This window comes from Oreochromis niloticus, unplaced genomic scaffold (genome assembly GCF_001858045.2).
Source record: "Oreochromis niloticus isolate F11D_XX unplaced genomic scaffold, O_niloticus_UMD_NMBU tig00007276_pilon, whole genome shotgun sequence".
Classification (NCBI taxonomy): domain Eukaryota; kingdom Metazoa; phylum Chordata; class Actinopteri; order Cichliformes; family Cichlidae; genus Oreochromis; species Oreochromis niloticus.
The window spans coordinates 2,834-20,633 of record NW_020328461.1 but is presented as its reverse complement, the minus strand read 5'-3'; the positions used below and the strand labels follow the sequence as shown (position 1 = coordinate 20,633).

Here is a 17,800-nt window from a genome sequence, read left to right as displayed (position 1 = left end):
ACCTGACAACCTGCAGGTTTAAGCAACAAAGAGACATTTTATTTCATATCCATAATTTCCATTTTTCCCCTATAAATATTTGACATCCAAATGTAGCCTATTAGCTAGCATCCAGTAACGTTTTCTGCTCCATAAAAGGGAAAATTAATTCACAACTAATCGGTTTTTGTTTTGTTTTTTTATCTTTAAACCACACTTCTATATTGTAATGTCTGTGTGTACTCATCAAGCAACACCTCTGTGCATACATACTAAATGTTCAAACTTAGAAATGTGTCAAAAGGAAACAGACGCACAGCAAGACACAAAACTGTTGCCAAGTACAACTTTGCACAGGTGATAAAAACATCAAATATCATCAAATTGTGAATTAGTGTGAAACGCGTGATCTAAGAATAGGCTCCCAAACAGTCATATCCAGAACAAATTACTTTTAACACATCAATGAGTAAGCAGGCATAGGGATTGGACAGCCTGGTTCTATCACAAGGGCCATAATATATTTGCCACCGCTGAGTTACAGTAAAGAGTAGGGCGATAGGCAGACTTACCTTACTAGCACTGATGGTTTGGAGCACCATCTCAGCAGCGCCACGGTCGTGCAGCGAGCCTGCTGATTACAACAGCTTCTGCTTCTCCATCTCTTTTTCCTTTGTTAGAAAGGTGACACATATCATTGCAGACCATCTAAAAATGAAACTGCTAAAAACTTGAGGAGACTAGTGGAAGATTCAGACCGATTGATCACCTACTTCAAAACTCTTCACTTCTCCATCGTCATCCTCTTCATCATGGCAACTCTGAAGGAAGGGAGAAAGGTGAAAAAAAGCATACAAACTACAGACTGATTACTTCGGATAGATATAGCCACATCAGCGACGGGAAGTTCCAAAGCACTGAGGCATCAAACTGAGTATTTTCGGTGTCACCATCTTTGTTTTTTTAAACCAGATGTTACGAATGATGGGAGGGCCGGTATCTGCTGCTTTGTGCAAAGATGAACAAGATGAAACTTGCCAGAGTTCTACAAAATGACCTGCAGAAGGCCCATCCATCCATCTCCCCAAGCAGAGAAGCCCAGACCTCCCTCTCCCCAGCCACCTCCTCCAGCTTGTCCGGGGAAACACCAAGGCGTTCCCAGGCCAGCCGAGAGATATAATCTCTCCAGCGTGTCCTGGGTCTGCCCCGGGGCCATCTCCCGGTGGGACATGCCCGGAAAACCTCACCCAGGAGGCGCCCAGGGACATCCTTGTCAGATGCCCGAACCACCTCAACTGGCTCCTTTCGATGTGGAGGAGCAGCGGCTCTACTCTGGGCCCCTCCCGAATGGCTGAACTTCTCAGCCTATCTCTAAGGGAGAGGCCAGCCACCTTCAGAGGAAGCTCATTTCCGCCGCTTGTATTCACAGTCTCGTTCTTTCGGTCACTACCCACAGCTCGTGACTATAGGTGAGGGTAGATCGAACGGTAAATTAAGGGGCCACTGACATGAATGTCTCTGATCAACAATCAACAAACGACTTTATGATGGTGGCCTGGGGACAGAGCTTCCTCTTGTCAACCCTCTGCTGACTGCCCAGCACCGTCTGGCATTTGCCGTAGAATACCAGAATGGTCCACCACTGGTGCCCTGTGCTTTTCACAGATGATAGCAGGTTCACCCTGAGCACATGTGACAGATGTGAAAGGGTCTAGAGAAGCTGTGGAGAACATTATGCCGCCTGTAACATCGTTCAGTATGACTGGTCTGGGGAGGCATATCCATGGACAGACGCACAAACCTCTAACAGACTAGGTAATGGCACCCTGACTCCCATTAAGTAATGGGATGAAATCCTTGGACTCACATCAGACCCTATGGTGATGCATTGGATCCTGGGTTCCTCCTGGTGCCTGACAATGCCTGGCCTCATGTGGCTCGAGTATGCATGTAGTTCCTTCGGAATGACAATGCCTGATACCACTAACTGCCCCCCATGCTCGGCTGACATAGATCCAATAAAACACCTCAACTTTTCCAGAAGTTCGGTGATACCCTGGTCCGGATCTGGCAGGAGATCCCCCAGGACACCATCCGTCTTCTCATTAGGAGCATGTCTGTCAGATCTTTCTGTCTGTCAGATCCATGCACACTTTGCCTGGCAAAGTGTGCAGTGAGATTGAGTCTCACATGCTTTAATTTTTTATTCGATGTGTAGGTGTTCACCACAAACAGTTTTTTATTTTTTATTTTGGGGAACTTGGTTGATCCTAAAGCTAAACACACCATTCTTTGTGTTTATATATATGTCATGATCCAGGTCAGTGTTCAGTGGTTTTCTGTCCTGGCCTTGCGCTCTGCATCTGCCTTTTGGGGTGGAGCCCTGGTTCAACACCTACACTTCTCCACGCGTTTTCCATCTGTGGCATTCAGCAAGACAGTATTTAAAACCAGTGTTGCCATCAGTTCTTCACCAGTTCGTTTCTTTGTTCATGCCAAGTACTTGATCTCTTTTGTGCCTTTAGCAATCTCGTCAAGTCACCACCTTACTCCTTCCTCTGGACGCTGGTCTCCACAGTCAAATCCCAGCTTCATTCTGCAACTTGCTTCTCTCGACTTAAATTACTCACTGCTCTCACCTGCCTGTCCTCCTGCCTGCTGCTTCCTCTGCATTACTAGAATACAAGGCTGGAACCCAACTCACTCACTCAACACTCAGAGGGCTACCCGCCTCCAGAGCCACCTGCAAGACTCCTCGTCAGAGATTTCCCTGCCACGTATTCATGTCTCACCATAGTTTATTCTGTGATTTCAATAAAACTTGTGAAATCTTATTTCCGCTCTGTATTGTGTCTGCACTTATGTTCACTCCCACGTACTGCTCTCCCGGCCTTGACAGCATGAAGTGTCTGAAGAAATATACCCAGCAGACCCAATTCGGAGTGCAATCACTAAGCAGTGATATATTAACAGTGTCCTAAACCAACAACAACTCTACCATCCAGAAGACTAGTTACTAGTGCAGCTGCTAGTGCTACTGTTAACAGTGCAGCTGCTAACATTTGGTTAATTTGCCACAGTTTGGTGCATCTGTTTTTAATTTCTTTTCCCTCTCTTAGCTTTTCAGGCCACACTAAACTATTCTACACTGAAGGTAGGGAGGTGCCAGTTGCAATAAGTGATTTGATTAGGCAGTACAGCGCCCTGCAAGTAATCCATCAGCCCAAAAGCATCATCCCTGGTCGATGACATAAACAGCACGCAGAACAATAACAGGTTTTTTTACCGTCTATGCTAAGCCAGCTATGTGAGTTTCAATTCAAAAGTGTTTAGTGTTGGTACTCAGCAACAGATACCTTAGCCATGATGTCTGCGTAGGCCATGTAGAGATGATCCTCATCCAGTTTACTGCAAAAACAAACACATTCACCAAAGTTAGCACAATTATAGCTGTATTAAGGAAAATAATTTTGGTGCACCACTGACTGAAATGACATCTTCTCATTTAACAGTTTTTCATTATTTTGATGAATATTTACATGTTTTATATTTCAGATTCTTTAAAATAGCCGCCCTTTGCTTTGATTACTGCTTTGCACACTCTTGGCATTCTCTCTCCATGAGCTTCATGAGGTGGTCACCTGAAATGGTTTTCCAAAAGTCTTGAAGGAGTTCCCAGAGATGCTGAGCACTTGTTGGTCCTTTTGCCTTCCCTCTGTGCTCCATCTCATCCCAAACCATCTCCATTGGGTTTAGGTCAGGTGACTGTGGAGGCCAGGCCTCCATCACTCTCCTTCTTGGTCAAACAGCCCTCGCACAGCCTGGAGGTGTGTTTGGGCTCATTGTACTGTTGGAAAATAAATGACGGTCCAACTAAACACAAACTGGATGAGATGGCATGTCGCTGCAGGATGCTGTGGCAGCCATGCTGGTTCAGTGTGCCTTCAATTTTGAAAAAAATCCCAGCAATGGTGTCACCACCAAAGCACTCCCACACCATCACACCTCCTCCTCCATGCTTCACAGTGGGAACCGTGCATGTGGAGACCATCCGTTCACCTTTTCTGCGTCACACAAAGACACGGTGGGTGGAATCAAAGATCTCAGATTTGGACTCATCAGACCACAGCACAGATTTCCACTGGTCTAATGTCCACTCCTTGTGTTTCTTGGCCCAAACAAATCTCTTCTGCTTGTTGCTTTTCCTTAGTCGTGGTTTCTTAGCAGCTATTTGACCATAAAGGCCTGATTCACACACTCTGAACAGTTGATGTAGAGATGTGTCTGCTACTGGAGCTCTGTGTGGCATCTATCTGGGCTCTAATCTGAGCTGCTGTTAACTTGCGATTTCTGAGCCTCGGGACTCGGATGAATGTATCCTCAGCAGCAGAGGTGACTCTTGGTCTTCCTTTCCTGGGGCGGTCCAGTTTTGTCATAGCGTTTTTTCCTGACTGCACTTGGGGACACATTCAGAGTTTTAGCAATTTCCCAGACTGACTGATGGGCTGTCATTTCTCTTTACTTACCTCATTGGTTGTTGCCATATTATAAATTAATACAGTTGTCAAACAGGGCTGTCAGCTGTGTACCAACCTGACTTCTGCACAACACACCTGATGGTCCCAACCCCATTAAGAAGGCAAGAAACTCCACAAATGAACCCTGACAGGCACACCTGTGAAATGAAACCATTTCAGGTGACTACATCACGAAGCTCCTTGAGATAGATGTGCTTGAAGCTGTTGTCCTGTGAGCTGCCTATCACACAAGCTGTTAACTCTCAGAACCTTGTCCTGTGATTCAGTCGTGTCTTTGGGTCTGCAGACCTCTTCCTGTCACAGTTTGTTTCTCAGTGCGTTTGATGGTGAAGGAAACTGTACTCACTGACACTTTGACTTTCTTTGTCAGGACAGACCTACATTTTTAAGTGTTATGATGGTCTCTCTCTCTTCCACTGTTAATGGTCTTTTTCTCACCATTTTTGTAGCAACACACTACTTACTGCAGTACAGTACTGTTCAGCTGATGCTCACAAGGGTATGGCACCAACACTGCTTTATGCAGACAGAGGGGGTTGGAATTAATCCAAGTTGGAACACCTGTAGGAATTAGTAGCAGCAGCTTTCAAGGCTTGATCAACCTTCACTGCTGCAGAACAGCTTTGAATTGTTAACCCATGTTGTGTCCCTGAAAAAGGCCTTTTGGTATAATTCTGAAATGTACATTATTTTTCAGTTTTGGGTAACCTAACCTCTGGCAGCTCACCACTTACCTTTGTACCATTTCAAGCTATTCATTGGACTTTAACGACATGAACTGCAACAAATAACTGGAAAAATAGGGACTTTTAACAGGTAGTGTGTAAAATACACACCATTTTTCTGTTAGGGCTGTTCTGCTGAACAGCTGGATGAGCTGATGCAGGGGATCTATGTGTTTGTGTTTCTGCCCCTCCTCTTCCTCAGATGGCTCCTGTTCACCTGGTTTCTGAAATCAACACACATTCACAAAGTGCTAAAACTCTGCTATACACTGAAGAAATTAACACATAATTTGCCTTCAAAACAAGCAAAAATTCCAGAGTAGTCAGAAGAATTCCACTCGTTTTGTTTTTTTTAAATGAAATGAACTTACAGCGAGGTCTTCTATGAGTTTATCTTCAAAGTAGTGCTCCTCTGTCTCCATCCAGGACTTTTCATAGCCCTGCAGGAACAAGTTTACAGCCCGGTGCCTAGTATGAGAGAGATACATGGATGACTAATAACTGTTTATCTACCCATCTTCTGCTGCTTATAAAGGGCTGCACTGTAGGTGCAACATATATCCACAACCTTTCCTCACTAGCCCGAGGTGTGGCTGTAGATGAGGGTGGGAAAATAATAAAGTGCAGAATTTTAAATATTTCTTCTTCATTTTACATGTGTGTGTGTTTGAGAACATACCTTGGCAAGTTATAGAGTGGTGCCATCCTGAAGCAAGCGACGACATCTCTCTTCCTCTGTTTTGAAAGCAGTTTGTGCCACACAGCCTTCTTACTGCGCTGAGGATGCTCCACCTGAAGACACAAACTGAACCACTCAGTATACTAGATATTTAGTTGGTGTACCTTACCATCTGGAAGCCATATTATCCTGGAGAAGTATGTGGTCAGCTTTAATGAAGACCAATCAGCTAGTTTAAGAGGACCGTGGGGTACCTTAAAGCTATACTCTCTACGTTGGCACAAAAATGCGCAAAATCAACTCAACTTGAATATATAGACCTGCTCCAGGTGGAAGAGGACATGACCAATATCCAGGATTCTCTCCACAGTCTTCTCTGGGTCAGTAGTATCCTCATAGTGGTTTGGGAGGTCTCTGTACAGAGCCATCTGCCAACGAATTGCTGGGTCCTCTGACTTTGTAAGACACACAGAGGAAATGCATGACTCTATTGGCCCATTCACAAGGTTAAGCACCTTTGTGAATATATAAATATATAGTACCAACCAACATCTACCAACTGGTTTACATCTGTCTCGACTTTAACAAAACAAAAGCCAAAACACAGAAACACCACATGTAAAGCTCATGATTCAGTAGCTTGTATAACTACCTTGCTGGCAATAACTTGAATTGGTTGTTTTTTTGTATGACTTCGTAAGTCTTTAAAATCATTGTGGCAGAATTTTGGCCCACCCTTGTTTATAACGTTGCTTCAGTTGATTTAGGTTTGAAGCCATTCATTTACGCACAGCACTCTTAAGGTCCTGCTACTTTCAGTATTTCAGTCACTCTATAACTTCAGATTCAGTTCTTTCTCCTGCTGGTGTGTTTGGGATCATTGTCCTGTTTCCTGACCCAGTGTGGGTGAAGCTTTAGCTGTCAAGTAGATGGCTTCACATATGACTCTGGAATATACAGTGTATCAAAAATAAATCATACACTTTCAAAAGGCTGTATTTTAAGCTTACACTAAATTTAAAATACATGGCTGAATATAAAGTTTTACATACAAAATGTTCAATGTTTATGAATAATCAATGAAATACGCATCCCATAGTTCACTGTAGTCACTGCAGCCACTGCTGTTGTAATGCAATTGTTCCGGGTGAATGGCTGCAGAATGAAAGCACTTTGAAATCGAATGATTCTTTTTGATACAGCCTGTACTCTCCCGTACAGACGAGTTTAGTGATGTTAGTGGGATAGGGGCTATGTGGAGTGATAGAGTTCCTTCAATCACTTGTTGACAGATTGAATTTCCTATTCTATATCTTTCGGATAACCTATGATATCACTGTGAAGTAGCCTTATTTATCTTATGGACATAAAGGTTCATCAGTTCGTTTAGGTCCTCTTACTCTAGATTTGTGTGAAATTTAAACTGAATCTGAGTACTTGACTCTAAATTTTGCGAGTTTGCCCACCGACCATCAAAATCGAATCACTTCATCCTTGTGCCAGATTTGAAGAATTTCTCTTAAACCAGTCCTTTGACATTACTTTCACAAGAATAAGATAAACTGACAACAACCTGACACCATGGCAAAATCTAAGCCCAGAGGCATAATGTGTAAGTATACTTTAAGTAACTTGTGTCCTTTTCTTACCTTTCCTTGTAAATGTAGGTTGTTCCTGATGACCTCTCGAACTTCGTCCTCTGTGTCTTTCTGCAAAAGAATTATTAACTTCGATCAAACAACAGGTATTCTGTGACCTACAAAATCCTATCAAAGATGTCATGAGCAAAAAATATTTATTCAGTAATTAGTAATGAAAATTTTACAAAGCTAAGGCAGAGTTATTTTGCTGTTACTAAAGGTTTACCTCAGGAATACCAATACTGCAAATAATTGATTGTTATTGTCATACACCTCACCCCAACCAGTCATGGTAGATTTTTAAAAACAAATAGACATGTAAACATTATATCAAGCAAATATAGAATAGAATAGAACAGAATAGCTTTTTATTGTCACTGTTACAAGAACAGTGAAAGGCAGTTTGGCATCTCTCCGTGTGTGTAGAGTACACAATAGCGAATGTATTTACACAATAACAGACAAATTTACATTTACACAAGAAAAGATATGGTTGGTGCACCAGTTATTGGTCGTGTCCAAATTCATGGGCTGCATCCTCCTGAGGACCCGGCCTGAGCGGTCTACGTGGGCCGGGTCCTCAGAAGGTCGGGTAGGCCGGAAGTAAATGGCTGGGGAAATTGGACGGTCTAGCCTTCTGGTTAGCGTCACCGCTGTCTCGGTGGAGTTGAATAAACTCGGCCGCCTGCTCCTTGCTATCTAAATTATAACAGGACGCTGGCGTAAACTGTCGACCATCTCACACTTTTGTTTAATTGGTTTTCTGTTTGACGTTTGGTCAGCTGTGAGAAAACCAAGGAGGAACCCACCCGGGGGATTAATAAAGTTTTATTTTATCTAATCTAATCTAACTTTAATCTCAGCCAAACCGATTTACTGACGAACAAATAAAACACTGAAAAAAGCCAAACAATATCATTTCTAGCTTGTCTAAGTGACTTACGTTTAACCAGAGTAGCGAAAGTCCGCGGTGATCTGAAAATGACGTGCCGGGAGTTGTGCCGTTCTCGGCGGCTTCAGTGGCCCTGGAGCTCCCGGCTAGCTATCGAGCTAAAAAAAAAAAAAAAAAAAAAAAAAAGAAGAAGATAAATATACCAGAATTGCGCCCATTCCATTGGCCGCCCTCGTGGCTCATGGGAAAGTGACAGGCCCTATGGCGGAGATTGAAGACAGGGGGCAGTGGTTCGAATCCCATGCGGACCATTTGTTGGGGATACATACCAAACAAACAATAATAGTCCCTGGCTCTGAAATTCACCTGCTACGCTTGCTTAGAAGCCTACAGGCGAGCCTATAGACGGGCTCTCTCTGCCTTTTTACCGCTGTCCCAAAATCCCTCAACTTTTACCTCAATATTGCTTCTTAGCCTTGCTACCCACCGCCAAACACGCCAGGCATTGTCGCTTTCTCAATCTCTTCTTCACGTCTGAACAAACGCTCAATTTTGCCTTCATTAACACAAATTATACATCAAAACGTAGGTATTTTTCTTGCCTTTCACAAAATGCCACCGTCATTATCGCAGGAGTTGCCGTTTTCTCGCAAATGGCCTCCAAGCAACACAAAGTCAGAAACGTCCCCATTCAAAGTCTATGGAGACTTCAGTGAAAATGACAGCTGCAATGAGCTCTTTAGCTTTTGATTTACAACTTATCCACATTTCTTTGCGGACAATCCTGCATGTCACAAATAAATGACACAAAGCTCATCTGTGGCTGTGCACCATTCGTGGTGCGTTGGCTCCCTCTACTGGTACGCGCCTCATTCAAATGTCGCCGCACATTTAAAATTGCAGGGTGTCTTTACACTGTCATAGCTCCTAGATAGATTTCTTCAGAGACCTGAAAATCGCTGTGATTATTCACCATAGCCTGCTGATTCTTACAGTGAAAGAACAATGTCAACGTATAGCATCGTTGGTTACTTTAATTGTGTTTGTGTTTTTTTAAATCAAATCCTACAAAATATAATAAGCAACTTATGGCAGCTCTAGATAAACATGGCATTTACGATAAGTTTCAGTCCGGTTTTCGTCAGTTTCATTCCACGGAGACAGCTCTTCTTAGGGTCTCAAGTGATATCTTGATGGATAATGATGCAGGAAAATGCTCTGTTCTACTCATGTTGGACCTCACATCAGCTTTCGACACAGCTGACCATCACATCCTCATTGAAAGGCTGAAAAAATGGGTTGGTGTATCTGGAACTGCATTAGAGTGGTTCTCCTCTTATCTCCATCACCGATCCTTTTCTGTGGCAGTCTCCGATTTTAGGTCATCCTCTACCTCCCTTACTTATGGTGTCCCTCAAGGGTCAGTTTTGGGGCCTTTATTGTTTTTAATTTATCTTCTTCCCCTCCAGCATATAATGGGCTCTTTTGAGGACATTTCTTATCATTGTTATGCTGATGATATTCAGTTGTACATTTCTTTTATGCCCGAGGATTTATCTAAGCTTCAGCGTCTGAATGATTGCTTAGATTTGATCAAACGTAGGACGGCTGCAAATTTCCTCCAGCTCAACGAGGGGAAAACCAAAGTCCTCGTATGCGCCCCTGATAGATTCCTATCGCAGATAGTGAAAGCCCTTGGTCCTCCCTCACTCTATGTTAAATCCTCTGTCAGGAATTTAGGTGTCACCTTTGACTCCAGTTTCACATTGGATGGGCATGTGAAATCTCTGGTTCGGTCTTGTTTTTATCATTCAAGAAATGTGGCTAGGCTAAGCCCGAATTTATCTCGATCTGAACTGGAGATTGCTATACATGCATTTATCTCGTCACGCTTGGATTATTGCAATTCGCTGTTTATGTGTCTTAGCAAAGGTTCTCTGGATCGTCTGCAGGTTGTGCAAAACGCTGCAGCTAGGCTTTTGACAAAATCCTCCAAGTACTCACATGTGACACCGTTGTTATCTCAGTTACACTGGCTTCCTGTTAAATTTAGAGTCGATTTTAAGATCCTGGTCTTGACCTACAGAGCTGTGCATGGACTGGCACCTGCCTACATCTTTGATCTGCTACAGCCTTATGTCCCCAGCAGGTCTTTGAGGTCATCTGATCTGGGCTTACTTGCTATAAAAAAAATACTAAGAGGAGGACTAAGGGTGATAGAGCTTTTGCCACTGTGGCCCCTAGACTGTGGAACTCTCTCCCCCAAGCATTAAGAACTGTGGACTCAGTAGCTGTTTTTAAAACACAACTCAAAACTCACCTTTTTAAAACTGCTTTTGGTTAATTTTTTGCCTGTTTTATTTAGTCTTTTTAAATCTTTTTATGACTTGTAATTTTATGTGCAGCACTTTGTGATTCTGTCTTGAAAGGTGCTATATAAATGAAACTTTATTTATTTATTATTTATTTATTAAAACAGGACCAATTGCGACACAAAACCTCTCGCACACTAACACAAACTCTTTATACAGATACAGAGCTTTACATGTATAAATAAGGCAGACAAAAATGCATAAAACACAAGCTATCAACAGATTGTTGGTGGACAGCATGTCACTTTATTTTGGTTTTATCTTGTTTCTTTTTGGTGTAGCCTCACTAAACAAAATGTTTATAAAAATGACCACTTTTATTATGAACACTGGCTCAAAATCCACCGTCAGTGATAAAGAGTAGACATCAGAAGCAAAGTTCTGCCGACATCATCACACCTCCCACCCTCAAGTGGAGGTGGCGGAGAGGAGGCACTTGGAGTTTCGGTCGAGAAAGTGTCCGTGTGACTGAGTCCTGTCCCAGCTCTGCTTCAAGGTCTGTCGGTCCAGCTTGTTGAGGGCCTGAGAGCAAAGACGGATATCCTGGACCAGCTCTGACAAACTGTCCAGGTCTTCACTCTCCCAGGGGCCAGAGACCTGACAACCTGCAGGTTAAGCAACAAAGAGACATTTTATTTCATATCCATAATTTCCATTTTTCCCCCTATAAATATTTGACATCCAAATGTAGCCTATTAGCTAGCATCCAGTAACGTTTTCTGCTCCATAAAAGGGAAAATTAATTCACAACTAATCAGTTTTTGTTTTTGTTTTTTTATCTTTAAACCACACTTCTATATTGTAATGTCTGTGTGTGTACTCATCAAGCAACACCTCTGTGCATACATACTAAATGTTCAAACTTAGAAATGTGTCAAAAGGAAACAGACGCACAGCAAGACACAAACTGTTGCCAAGTACAACTTTGCACAGGTGATAAAAACATCAAATATCATCAAATTGTGAATTAGTGTGAAACGGTGAATCTAAGAATAGGCTCCCAAACAGTCATATCCAGAACAAATTACTTTTAACACATCAATGAGTAAGCAGGCATAGGGATTGGACAGCCTGGTTCTATCACAAGGGCCATAATATATTTGCCACCGCTGAGTTACAGTAAAGAGTAGGGGGCGATAGGCAAGACTTACCTTTACTAGCACTGATGGTTTGGAGCACCATCTCAGCAGCGCCACGGTCGTGCAGCCGAGCCTGCTGATACAACAGCTTCTGCTTCTCATCTCTTTTTTCCTTTGTTAGAAAGGTGACACATATCATTGCAGACCATCTAAAAATGAACTGCTAAAAACTTGAGGAGACTAGTGGAAGATTCAAGACCGATTGATCACCTATTGATCACCTACTTCAAAACTCTTCACTTCTCCACAGCCGAGCCTGCTGATACAACAGCTTCTGCTTCTCCTCTCTTTTCCTTTGTTAGAAAGTGACACATATCATTGCAGACATCTAAAAATGAAACTGCTAAAAATTGAGGAGACTAGTGGAAGATTCAAGACGAGTTGATCACCTACTTCAAAACCTACTTCTCCATCGTCATCCTCTTCATCATGGCAACTCTGAAGGAAGGGAGAAGGTGAAAAAGCATACAAACTACAGACTGATTACTTCGGATAGATATGCCACATCAGCGACGGGAAGTTCAAAGCACTGAGGCATCAAACTGAGTATTTTCGGTGTCACCATCTTTGTTTTTTTAAACCAGATTTACGAATGATGGGAGGGCCGGTATCTGCTGCTTTGCAAAGATGAACAAGATGAAACTTGCCAGAGTTCTACAAAATGACCTGCAGAAGGCCCATCCATCCATCTCCCCAAGCAGAGAAGCCCAGACCTCCCTCTCCCCAGCCACCTCCTCCAGCTTGTCCGGGGAAACACCAAGGCGTTCCCAGGCCAGCCGAGAGATATAATCTCTCCAGCGTGTCCTGGGTCTGCCCCGGGGCCATCTCCGGTGGACATGCCCGAAAACCTCACCCAGGAGGCGCCCAGGGGACATCCTTGTCAGATGCCCGAACCACCTAACTGGCTCCTTTCGATGTGGAGGAGCAGCGGCTCTACTCTGGGCCCCTCCCGAATGGCTGAACTTCTCAGCCTATCTCTAAGGGAGAGGCCAGCCACCCTTCAGAGGAAGCTCATTTCCGCCGCTTGTATTCACAGTCTCGTTCTTTCGGTCACTACCCACAGCTCGTGACTATAGGTGAGGGTAGATCGAACGGTAAATTAAGGGGCCACTGACATGAATGTTCTGATCAACAATCAACAAACGACTTATGATGGTGGCCTGGGGACAGAGCTTCCTCTTGTCAACCCTCTGCTGACTGCCCAGCACCGTCTGGCATTTGCCGTAGAATACCAGAATGGTCCACCACTGGTGCCCTGTGCTTTCACAGATGATAGCAGGTTCACCCTGAGCACATGTGACAGATGTGAAAGGGTCTAGAGAAGCTGTGGAGAACATTATGCCGCCTGTAACATCGTTCAGTATGACTGGTCTGGGGAGGCATATCCATGGACAGACGCACAAACCTCTAACAGACTAGGTAATGGCACCCTGACTCCCATTAAGTAATGGGATGAAATCCTTGGACTCACATCAGACCCTATGGTGATGCATTGGATCCTGGGTTCCTCCTGGTGCCTGACAATGCCTGGCCTCATGTGCTCGAGTATGCATGTAGTTCCTTCGGAATGACAATGCCTGATACCACTAACTGCCCCCATGCTCGGCTGACATAGATCCAATAAAACACCTCAACTTTTCCAGAAGTTCGGTGATACCCTGGTCCGGATCTGGCAGGAGATCCCCAGGACACATCCGTCTTCTCATTAGGAGCATGTCTGTCAGATCTTTCTGTCTGTCAGATCCATGCACACTTTGCCTGGCAAAGTGTGCAGTGAGATTGAGTCTCACATGCTTTAATTTTTTATTCGATGTGTAGGTGTTCACCACAAACAGTTTTTTATTTTTTATTTTGGGGAACTTGGTTGATCCTAAAGCTAAACACACCATTCTTTGTGTTTATATATATGTCATGATCCAGGTCAGTGTTCAGTGGTTTTCTGTCTGGCCTTGCGCTCTGCATCTGCCTTTTGGGGTGGAGCCCTGGTTCAACACCTACACTTCTCCACGCGTTTTCCATCTGTGGCATTCAGCAAGACAGTATTTAAAACCAGTGTTGCCATCAGTTCTTCACCAGTTCGTTTCTTTGTTCATGCCAAGTACTTGATCTCTTTTGTGCCTTTAGCAATCTCGTCAAGTCACCACCTTACTCCTTCCTCTGGACGCTGGTCTCCACAGTCAAATCCCAGCTTCATTCTGCAACTTGCTTCTCTCGACTTAAATTACTCACTGCTCTCACCTGCCTGTCCTCCTGCCTGCTGCTTCCTCTGCATTACTAGAATACAAGGCTGGAACCCAACTCACTCACTCAACACTCAGAGGGCTACCCGCCTCCAGAGCCACCTGCAAGACTCCTCGTCAGAATTTCCCTGCCACGTATTCATGTCTCACCATAGTTTATTCTGTGATTTCAATAAAACTTGTGAAATCTTATTTCCGCTCTGTATTGTGTCTGCACTTATGTTCACTCCCACGTACTGCTCTCCCGGCCTTGACAGCATGAAGGTCTGAAGAAATATACCCAGCAGACCCAATTCGGATGCAATCACTAAGCAGTGATATATTAACAGTGTCCTAAACCAACAACAACTCTACCATCCAGAAGACTAGTTACTAGTGCAGCTGCTAGTGCTACTGTTAACAGTGCAGCTGCTAACATTTGGTTAATTTGCCACAGTTTGGTGCATCTGTTTTAATTTCTTTTCCCTCTCTTAGCTTTTCAGGCCACACTAAACTATTCTACACTGAAGGTAGGGAGGTGCCAGTTGCAATAAGTGATTTGATTAGGCAGTACAGCGCCTGCAAGTAATCCATCAGCCCAAAAGCATCATCCTGGTCGATGACATAAACAGCACACAGAACAATAACAGGTTTTTTACCGTCTATGCTAAGCCAGCTATGTGAGTTTCAATTCAAAAGTGTTTAGTGTTGGTACTCAGCAACAGATACCTTAGCCATGATGTCTGCGTAGGCCATGTAGAGATGATCCTCATCCAGTTTACTGCAAAACAAACACATTCACCAAAGTTAGCACAATTATAGCTGTATTAAGGAAATAATTTTGGTGCACCACTGACTGAAATGACATCTTCTCATTTAACAGTTTTTCATTATTTTGATGAATATTTACATGTTTTATATTTCAGATCTTTAAAATAGCCGCCCTTTGCTTTGATTACTGCTTTGCACACTCTTGGCATTCTCTCTCCATGAGCTTCATGAGGTGGTCACCTGAAATGGTTTTCCAAAAGTCTTGAAGGAGTTCCCAGAGATGCTGAGCACTTGTTGGTCCTTTTGCCTTCCTCTGTGCTCCATCTCATCCCAAACCATCTCCATTGGGTTTAGGTCAGGTGACTGTGGAGGCCAGGCCTCCATCACTCTCCTTCTTGGTCAAACAGCCCTCGCACAGCCTGGAGGTGTGTTTGGGCTCATTGTACTGTTGGAAAATAAATGACGGTCCAACTAAACACAAACTGGATGAGATGGCATGTCGCTGCAGGATGCTGTGGCAGCCATGCTGGTTCAGTGTGCCTTCAATTTTGAAAAAAATCCAGCAATGGTTCACCACCAAAGCACTCCCACACCATCACACCTCCTCCTCCATGCTTCACAGTGGGAACCGTGCATGTGGAGACCATCCGTTCACCTTTTCTGCGTCACACAAAGACACGGTGGGTGGAATCAAAGATCTCAGATTTGGACTCATCAGACCACAGCACAGATTTCCACTGGTCTAATGTCCACTCCTTGTGTTTCTTGGCCCAAACAAATCTCTTCTGCTTGTTGCTTTTCCTTAGTCGTGGTTTCTTAGCAGCTATTTGACCATAAAGGCCTGATTCACACACTCTGAACAGTTGATGTAGAGATGTTCTGCTACTGGAGCTCTGTGTGGCATCTATCTGGGCTCTAATCTGAGCTGCTGTTAACTTGCGATTTCTGAGCCTCGGACTCGGATGAATGTATCCTCAGCAGCAGAGGTGACTCTTGGTCTTCCTTTCCTGGGGCGGTCCAGTTTTGTCATAGCGTTTTTTCCTGACTGCACTTGGGACACATTCAGAGTTTTAGCAATTTCCCAGACTGACTGATGGGCTGTCATTTCTCTTTACTTACCTCATTGGTTGTTGCCATATTATAAATTAACAGTTGTCAACAGGGCTGTCAGCTGTGTACCAACCTGACTTCTGCACAACACACCTGATGGTCCCAACCCCATTAAGAAGGCAAGAAACTCCACAAATGAACCCTGACAGGCACACCTGTGAAATGAAACCATTTCAGGTGACTACATCACGAAGCTCCTTGAGATAGATGTGCTTGAAGCTGTTGTCCTGTGAGCTGCCTATCACACAAGCTGTTAACTCTCAGAACCTTGTCCTGTGATTCAGTCGTGTCTTTGGGTCTGCAGACCTCTTCCTGTCACAGTTTGTTTTCAGTGCGTTTGATGGTGAAGGAAACTGTACTCACTGACACTTTGACTTTCTTTGTCAGGACAGACCTACATTTTTAAGTGTTATGATGGTCTCTCTCTCTTCCACTGTTAATGGTCTTTTTCTCACCATTTTTGTAGCAACACACTACTTACTGCAGTACAGTACTGTTCAGCTGATGCTCACAAGGGTATGGCACCAACACTGCTTTATGCAGACAGAGGGGGTTGGAATTAATCCAAGTTGGAACACCTGTAGGAATTAGTAGCAGCAGCTTTCAAGGCTTGATCAACCTTCACTGCTGCAGAACAGCTTTGAATTGTTAACCCATGTTGTGTCCCTGAAAAAGGCCTTTTGGTATAATTCTGAAATGTACATTATTTTTCAGTTTTGGGTAACCTAACCTCTGGCAGCTCACCACTTACCTTTGTACCATTTCAAGCTATTCATTGGACTTTAACGACATGAACTGCAACAAATAACTGGAAAATAGGGACTTTTAACAGGTAGTGTGTAAAATACACACCATTTTTCTGTTAGGGCTGTTCTGCTGAACAGCTGGATGAGCTGATGCAGGGGATCTATGTGTTTGTGTTTCTGCCCCTCCTCTTCCTCAGATGGCTCCTGTTCACCTGGTTTCTGAAATCAACACACATTCACAAAGTGCTAAAACTCTGCTATACACTGAAGAATTAACACATAATTTGCCTTCAAAACAAGCAAAAATTCCAGAGTAGTCAGAAGAATTCCACTCGTTTGTTTTTTTAATGAAATTAACTTACAGCGAGGTCTTCTATGAGTTTATCTTCAAAGTAGTGCTCTCTGTCTCCATCCAGGACTTTTCATAGCCCTGCAGGAACAAGTTTACAGCCCGGTGCCTAGTATGAGAGAGATACATGGATGACTAATAACTGTTTATCTACCCATCTTCTGCTGCTTATAAAGGGCTGCACTGTAGGTGCAACATATATCCACAACCTTTCCTCACTAGCCGAGGTGTGGCTGTAGATGAGGGTGGGAAAATAATAAAGTGCAGAATTTTAAATATTTCTTCTTCATTTTACATGTGTGTGTGTTTGAGAACATACCTTGGCAAGTTATAGAGTGGTGCCATCCTGAAGCAAGCGACGACATCTCTCTTCCTCTGTTTGAAAGCAGTTTGTGCACACAGCCTTCTTACTGCGCTGAGGATGCTCCACCTGAAGACACAAACTGAACCACTCAGTATACTAGATATTTAGTTGGTGTACCTTACCATCTGGAAGCCATATTATCCTGGAGAAGTATGTGGTCAGCTTTAATGAAGACCAATCAGCTAGTTTAAGAGGACCGTGGGGTACCTTAAAGCTATACTCTCTACGTTGGCACAAAAATGCGCAAAATCAACTCAACTTGAATATATAGACCTGC

At 43.6% G+C, this 17,800-nt stretch overlaps 1 protein-coding gene and 2 long non-coding RNA genes across 3 annotated transcripts; all 3 read right to left on the bottom strand.

Annotated features, from left to right (window-relative positions):
* Nucleotides 1-618: 618 nt before the first annotated feature.
* Nucleotides 619-5,409, bottom strand: LOC109198613 (uncharacterized). The gene is made up of 4 exons (XR_002059335.2): nt 5,354-5,409; nt 3,336-3,387; nt 753-800; nt 619-650 (listed from the first exon to the last, which is right to left on the bottom strand). It is a non-coding gene; the product is annotated as an uncharacterized LOC109198613 (long non-coding RNA).
* A 5,554-nt stretch (nt 5,410-10,963) lies between these two features.
* Nucleotides 10,964-12,030, bottom strand: LOC109198611 (tonsoku-like protein). The gene is made up of 2 exons (XM_019354018.2): nt 11,977-12,030; nt 10,964-11,430 (listed from the first exon to the last, which is right to left on the bottom strand). The coding sequence occupies exons 1-2, from the start codon at nt 12,005-12,007 to the stop codon at nt 11,234-11,236; spliced, it is 228 nt and encodes a 75-aa protein (XP_019209563.1). The 5' UTR covers nt 12,008-12,030; the 3' UTR covers nt 10,964-11,233.
* A 2,821-nt stretch (nt 12,031-14,851) lies between these two features.
* LOC109198612 (uncharacterized) lies at nt 14,852-16,975 on the bottom strand. The gene is made up of 2 exons (XR_002059334.2): nt 16,917-16,975; nt 14,852-14,964 (listed from the first exon to the last, which is right to left on the bottom strand). It is a non-coding gene; the product is annotated as an uncharacterized LOC109198612 (long non-coding RNA).
* Between the last annotated feature and the right edge of the window lie 825 nt (nt 16,976-17,800).